The 7,995-nt window shown below is 37.7% G+C and overlaps 1 protein-coding gene across 1 annotated transcript; it reads left to right on the top strand.

Moving 5' to 3' along the window:
- Positions 1-250: 250 nt before the first annotated feature.
- LOC114545155 (ubiquitin carboxyl-terminal hydrolase 32-like) lies at positions 251-6,890 on the top strand (the record flags this gene model as incomplete). The annotated part of the gene is made up of 12 exons (XM_028563497.1): positions 251-310; positions 885-999; positions 1,328-1,479; positions 1,692-2,348; positions 2,643-2,821; positions 3,171-3,245; positions 3,445-3,565; positions 4,301-4,419; positions 4,912-4,984; positions 5,433-5,675; positions 5,829-6,344; positions 6,855-6,890. Coding segments are annotated over 12 exons (2,346 nt in total), but the record flags the coding sequence as incomplete, so codon positions are not given.
- Between the last annotated feature and the right edge of the window lie 1,105 nt (positions 6,891-7,995).

The following is a 7,995-nucleotide window of genomic DNA, read 5'->3' as shown; positions in this document are numbered from 1 at the left end:
ATGACGTCAAACGCGGAAAGTATAATGTTACACGAAGTTTGATTGGCTCGATAGTTTTGTGGAGCCAATCAAATTTCGTGTAACATCACACTTTTCGCGTTTGACGTCATTATAAGAAACGTCTATTCGACAGTTACTAAGCCTGAATATAACCTAAATAACTAATGCAGATGAAGGGAGATCCATCAAGGAGCATGATTCTGTGGCCTGCAATGCACATTTACCATATTTTATCTCATTTTACATTCAGGCGTGGGATAATCACCTTAAAAGAAATAAATCGATCGTCGTGGATTTATTCCAAGGCCAGGTACTTTTTCCAACTGGCAATACAATTCCTACATCACAAGATGTGCGTTTACACTTGCAATCTGTGACTTTCTTCTTTGATAGACGTGAACGACTAATTAGTTACGAACGCTCTGATTGTAAAAGAGCTCGTATTTAAAATCCATAAATAATTTACTGATTCACAATTATACACAGGAAAAAATCGCAGCAAAAATTGCAAGTGTGAACGGACCTATTTAGATTGAGACTGCGTGTTACAGGCAACGTAATTCCATAAAAGTTTGCAATTTAACGCTAGGAAGCTGCTTTAGCTGGGGGCCGGTTGAATCAAGCCCGTTTAGCTTATACGGTGGATAAGTTCAAAATAGAAAGCAAGTCTGCCGTTTTATTCAACAAACGAACTAAATGTTTTTAAACCTTAATACAAAGATATTGTTTACAACTACATATTCAGTGCATAATATTCAAGTTGACTCATTCAAGAGAGATGTAGGAGTGTTATTTAATTTTGACTTATCCACCGTTTAAGCTAAACGGGCTTGATACAACCGGCCCCTCTTTTCTAACTTATTTTTTCTTGGGTTTTCTTGTAGTTAAAAAGTTGTGTACGATGTTTACAATGCAGTCACATCAGCGTTCGTTTTGATCCATACACCTTCTTGTCCCTGCCGATTCCTATGGATAACTCTATCTATGTCGAATGTATTGGTGAGTGGTTGAAATATATTGAAACATAAGGCCTGTTCACACTTGAAATTTTTGCTGCGATTTTATGTGCGAACGTCTTCTTTTGATAGATGTGAACGAGTGAATTAGTTACTGATGTTCAAATAGGAGCTCGTACACACCAGAGCATTTGTAACTTATTACGTGTTCACATCTATCAAAAGAAGAAAATCGCAAGTGTAAACGGCCTGTTCCCATGATCCAATTTTGTTGGAAGCAATTTACTTCTGTTGGTGTGTTTCGTGTGGCAGTCTAGAACACAACGATGCGAATAGAACAAATATAAGATTATTGTCTTCTTTTTTTATAGTTGTCACTCTCGATGGTTCTGTTCCGATTAAATATGGTTTACTGTTAAACACAGACGACAACTACAAGATGTTAAAAAAACAGCTGGCGAAACTTTGTTCTTTAACTCCCAGTCAACTTTTAATGGCTGAGCTACTTGGTGCATCTATTAAGGTAAAAAGGAAGCACAAGGTGTCCCCTTAGCGAAACCACTCTATTATTGTTTTATTTTACCATAAACTTTGCTTTTCTTCGCTAAAATATTTTCCGCAAAAATATGTCATTGATCACGGAACTTGTAGCGATCGCTAATATTTTATAAATTATTCAATCGTGTCGTAAATACACGATTGTTTTAACAAATTTTCTGTGTCTTTTGCATGCAGGGTCAACCTTTGGATAGTCAAAAAGTTCGTTCAAGCCTATCAGGGATCTTGTACGCATTCGAGATTCCTACCCCACCGGTAGTTGTGGAGAATTCGCCTCCGAACATAGCACTTGTATCCTCTGGTGAAGCTTCCGAAAATTTAAGTACAGAGGGTTGCATATCCGGCCATAACGACAACGATGGATGTGACACGAACTCCTCTGACACGAAACGCTCTGAAAGTCACCCTTGTGATACTCGTCGCGCTGAACTCGTACGAAGTCCTAGTCGGAGTAGCAGCGAGAGAAGCTATAGTGGGACGCTAAAACTACCCTGTCTTAGTCGACAAACCTCGGACGACGATGAAGACACTATAGAAGTCGGTTCCGAAGTGTCTAAGAGAAACAACGTAGGATTATTAAAACAATTAAGTCCCAGGTTTATGCGGAAACTCACCGGTAAGAAATCGGCGAACCATTGGAATACGACAGAAGCCGGGAATACGACGGTGGAGTTGTCTTCCTACTCTGGTCAACCGTCTGCCAGTGTTCAATCAACTCCTGGTCACTCGCGAAATACAAGCATTTCATCGGCGAATTCCGGAAATTCAGTGCATACTGGAATACATTTGGCTGGCCAGACTTGCGGATATTTGATAGGACTTCATCGAAAACTGGTAAATACAACAATATATACTAGTTTTGTTTGCGTATACTGCATTAATCCTACGAGTCAGTAAACCAGATGTTCAGCTTTACATTTGGCAACGCTTACGTTTACGGCTTCCGCTATACAGCCACTAGATTGGTCATCGCGGTGCAAAACGCACGTTGTATGCATACGCCACCAGCCCGCGCTGGGCTGATGAAGTGATGAACCTCGGCTCCCACTAAAAAACGCATGTTTATACTTCCAAGAATTTCGGAAGTATTTACGAAACCATTTCAAAAATACACATGTTTGTTTTTAGATGAGGATGGATGTTTATTTCATAGCACCTCAAAAGAATCGTCCAAGTTTGTTTGGTTGTCCCCTCATCATTCCTTGTATTCCAGGCACTAAGAACAGCGAGTTATATTTAAGTGTTTGGCAGCAAATATCACGGTTCGTTAGTGTCCCATCGCCTGGAGATGAACTATCGTCTAACAGGTATGTTTATACGTCCCACGAGAAAACAGTGGTGGTCTCGCGAGTTTTACTCATGTTTTTAAACCTTTTTCTTTTCCTTCTCCTAACCGCGAGTTTTACTCATGTTTTTAAACCTGTTTCTACTCCTTCTCCTAACCGCGAGTTTTACTCGTGTTTTTAAACCTGTTTCTACTCCTTCTCCTACCGCGAGTTTTACTCGTGTTTTCAAACCTGTTTCTACTCCTTCTCCTAACCGCGAGTTTTACTCGCGTTTTTAAACCTGTTTCTACTCCTTCTTCTATATAATAATGCGTTGTTTATTTGTTTGTATTCTCTATGAATCTTTTCATACACATCATTGTATTCGTAGGCAGAATGGATATCCTTTCGAGTTGAAGGTCGTCACTGAAAGTGGTCTTTCGTGCGCTTTGTGCCCTTGGTTTAAGTAAGTATATTTCAACGAAGGATTAATATAGGATATATTATGTATTTCTTTCCAAAAGTTCTTAGTCTCTCTCATTTGTCATTTCTATCCCCCTTTGAGGACATTCATATGCAAATAAGTTGTGGAAACTCTGCTGCAGTGTGGGTAAATCACCGAAATTGGTTTTCGTCAGTAATATATGCTTTGTGTAAATGTTTAGGTTCTGTCGCGGTTGTACTATAGAATGCAATGATGAACAGTTTAACTGCAATTGTCAATATCTTGCCATTGAGTGGGAGCCCACCACGTTACATTTAAGATATCAGTCATCGCAAGAAAAGGTAAGAATGTAAATACGCTGAATGCATTTCTGAAACAGTCGCTGTTTGTAGCAAATTATATTTAAATCCTCTGATGCCGAATCGATTTCCTTGAAGCGACCAGGGAGCTCTATATATGTATGGTGTAGTAACTTCGCTCATTTGGCTAATGTTCAAGTGAAGCCAAAGATGGCGGAAACTGAAGGAGCTATTGGAGGACACCCCAGACTTCCTACGTGCGCGGCCAAACTGAATTTATGTTTTTTTGGCTATTTTCTGATATTTTTGAGTGGGAAATAGTAGAATTTTTAATTAATGTTAAATGCTGACGCTCTGTGCTATAGGACATTTTTAAGTTTTACTTAAATTTGTCAAGAAAGAAGCAATATCTCAAGAGAAGTGAGTGTGGGTTGTTCACGTTCTTGCAAATAACAGAATACACGCAAAAAATACAAATAAAATGTCACCTTATCTCAGTTTCAAGAGAAAAGATATGTACTAAGCTATCTTATATAAAAATATAACTTGGAAGGAAATTATCCGAAACATACAATGATCCTGGGTCCATGCTTTCATTGGTCATATCATAGTCTAATGGTGGCTTCAAATTAGTTGAACATATATGCTGAACAGCTTTAAATTGTGTATTTCTGTCTGATGAGTTTGTATATGATAGGTACTTATATCACAGATTGTGACACCAATCGACTCAAAGGTTTCATTTTGAATTCAATTTCGAATTTATAATTCTCTCAGGTGTTCACGGAACACGCAAGTGTCGAGCAAAGTCGTCGTCTTCAGACGGAACCCATCGACCTTTATGAATGTTTTAAAGCGTTCACAAAAGAGGAAGAATTAGGAGAAGATGAATTGTGGTAGGTAGTAATGCATAAGGAAAACTACTGAAGATCTTGTGAATAGAACCATTTCATATATGGGGATAGATTTATCTCAGTTGGCGAGAAAATATTTTTCGAGCAGCCATGGAAATAATTTTTTCTTTCTACTATAACTAGGTTTTGAGTAGTTATCTCGAAAATACAAAGCCAATTCTGCCATTATAGTTAAAAATTAACTGGTCGAAAAAAACGATCAGGTTGATGCAATATTGATAATAATGGGATGAAACAATGTTGTGCTGCCCACATTCTTCAAGGTTGTGATCGACATTGAACAATATTGCTACACCCTGTTCACTTTGTCCACAATATTGTTTAATGTTGTAAGCAATATTGTCAGCACAACATTGCTCCATGCTGTTAAACCGCAGGATCAGAGTTTTTAGCCATGTGCTAACCGGCCCCTAATATCTACCTAATATCTACCTAATATCTACAAATGATTCATTATCTCTTGTATACCTATAGGTATTGTTCCAAATGTAAGAAACATCAATTAGCAAGTAAAAAGTTGGATATCTGGAGCTTACCTCCGATATTGGTATGAAATATTCTAACAGAGTCTATAGTCTGATGTTAGATAAACTTCTCAAAATTAACTAGTTTTGGTGTAACGACTTTCTTCGCCCTACCTCATTTTGACAAAGTGTCTCCAAGATGTGTTATTTCTGCTGAATAGTCCAGCCATGTACAAGCATCATCGCATGATTATTATTTGTTTATTATAAGCATTGATAATATAGTAAAAATTTTGAAGCTCTTCATCGAGATCTTTTGGACATAATTTTCAATGCAAACACGGTTGTTTCTTATCCTGCCAAACTTTTTAAGTTGGACACAAATACCTTTCCACTATTTGAAATAACTGTTCTCCTCTCAACCAATGAGCGTCGAGTAATTCTTCAAGCTTATATAATAAGCTATGGATCGCCCTTGTGAAAATATCTCAAACCATTGTTAACACTATTCTGTATTTCTCCCACTTCAAGATAATACACTTGAAACGATTTCAATTTATGAACGGACGGTGGGTGAAGTCGAACAAAATCGTAAATTTTCCAATGGAGACATTTGATCCATCGGAATTCGTCGTAAAACGGACAACGACGAGTAATGTGTGCGAGGATAGTACATTTGTAAGAACAGTGAACGTTCAAACAGCAGCCGAAGAAATCTTGGAGCATGGTAAAGAATCTGGATGTCCAGTGGTTCTTGAAACAGATTGCGACAAGGTACGAATTCGTCTCATCATTTATTTTCAATTTCCCACGTGCAGGAACTTTTACTACTGCATGCAAACTATTTCACGAGAGTCCTGTTTTGTTTAAAAAGTTCTTTTGAGAACTCTGAACTCTAAACCATACCTATCTGCGTATTCTCTCTAGAATCATTTAATCTCAGAACGGCAGCACAAAGAATCCAGTGATTCAGGCTTGTCGTCGAATTCTTCGGGTTATTCCAGTAACGAGTCGTGTGTTGTAACCGGGGGTATTCCTGATATCAATGAAGATTCTGACTGCTCATCGCAATCAGCCACGGAGAAATACTCTGAAAGACATTTAAAGGAGGGCAAACATCCTTGCTGTGCAGAAAAACATTCCGTTGATGGAAACTCTGACAAAGTCCGCGCGCTTGATAAAACTTCGAGTGAAACAAGAGGGAAGAACGGTTCGAGTGAAGACTGTAAGAAAGATAATCATTATGACCAGGCACCTGTAAAGACTGATTTCGATGACACGTCCAGTTGTTCATCCTCAAGTAAGACAAGTGATGTCAACTGTGTCGCAATAAATAGTGTAGATACTTTTGACGTGGAATCTTCTGGTATTGCCGAAAAGAACGTGAAAGGCGATAATGAAAACGATACGTCACGAATGTTGTACAATTTATATACCATATCTGTAAGTACATGAACTTTCTTTATATTCCGAATAAGAGCATGCATGGGGCTTGAACAAAAAGATCATCAACCCCTAAAACCTCCAGATTTTTCTGTATTTTTTAACAAAGAGAAACTTAAGTGATATTTTATAGTTTTGTTGATGCAATGTGCAGGATTGGTTAGGGGGTGAGGGAGAATTAAATGATCAAACGGAGTCCTTTGCCGAACACACCCCAAGACATTTGGAAATTGATTGAATACCCTTTACGTAACGTCTTTGAAATCTCATTCTAAGTTGTGAAAGATGCTTGTTTTCGTTTGAAATAGGAGCGTTATCAAATATATAAGGTCATCACCAATTGCACTCCTTAATCAAACGTTGTTCTGTTGAATTCAATGACGAGTTCATCTCCCTCTTGGAATATTTGAAATTTTGGGTTTGAAACATTTCCTTTACTTTTTTCTAAAGCTGTGGCCTCTAAAATATTCAAGTTCTCTACCTAAAAATATGTCCAACTATTCTTTTTAGAGTCACACAGGCGTGATGGGAGGTGGTCATTATGTTTCTTTTCGAAAAATCCGAACTCGAAGTGGTATTGTTTTAATGACAGCAGTTGCAAGGTTAGTACACCTAATAAGCAGTTGATTTTAATAGAGACGATAGAATATGTTTGTAAGAGTAGTATCCTTACTGAATTAATAGAATACATGGATGTTGTTCTTTCCCATGGGGTATTTGCATACATGCTATGTTATGATAATAGTGCTCTATAATAGTGTGTTTCTCTAGTAATCCAAATGGAAATCAGTGTAGAAAACCAAAATCTTTAAAGAAGTAAAGGTTTCATTTTGTCCCTTTATTTTTCTACTTTGTTATGTCACCATTTACGTGAACGGTTCTGTTAAATCATTTTTGCTAAACCAGCGTTAATTTAACTTTCAACTAGGGCCAAAACCCAATAATAATGCGTTAAATTTTGGCCGCAAACCTACTTGATTGGTTTTATTGCGAATGGCATAAAAACAATAATTCAGTTCCTGACAACTTGTTGATCTGCGGTACTTATGTTCCAATGACTAATTCGTGTGGATATTTTTCAGGAGACCAGCCCAGATCGGGTCGAAAAGGAATCGCCATATTTGTTATTTTACGAGCGTGTTGGTATGGACCATAAAAACTTTCAACCCGACATTCACGACCGCAATCCAGATTGCTCAAATGACGAGGATGAGATTGATAATGAAATAAAGAAAGCATGTGTACTTCAGTAAATAATTAAATAATGTATTTCGTTCGTGTAATATATGAATGCTTGTTCGATATGAAAGATCGTGTAGAATTACGTGGACCAAGGGTTACTTGAATACATAAATCTTGACGCCAGGATGTTGAACAATTGTAAATGTTGTAAATCGTGTTGATGTTCCGCTCGTGCTGAATTGGTTTGCCCTACCCGCTGATGACAATTCTCTTTGAGAATCTAAATATAACTATTGAAATTTGCATTGAGGTTTAGTCCAAGTTTTTAGACTGTCCATCGTTCGATGAAGATCATGGTGGAATGAAATGAATACAACATCGTTTTTGGACTAGGCTGAGTTTTACGATCGAACGAAATTTTTCGCATGGTTTTCTTTTCAATTGTGAGAATTCGAATTTGAGGCCCCTC

This window comes from Dendronephthya gigantea, unplaced genomic scaffold, assembly GCF_004324835.1.
Source record: "Dendronephthya gigantea isolate DGI-Jeju-01 unplaced genomic scaffold, DenGig_1.0 1318, whole genome shotgun sequence".
Taxonomy (NCBI): domain Eukaryota; kingdom Metazoa; phylum Cnidaria; class Anthozoa; order Malacalcyonacea; family Nephtheidae; genus Dendronephthya; species Dendronephthya gigantea.
The sequence above is the reverse complement of the archived record's forward strand: the minus strand, read 5'-3'. Positions and strand labels throughout refer to the sequence as shown.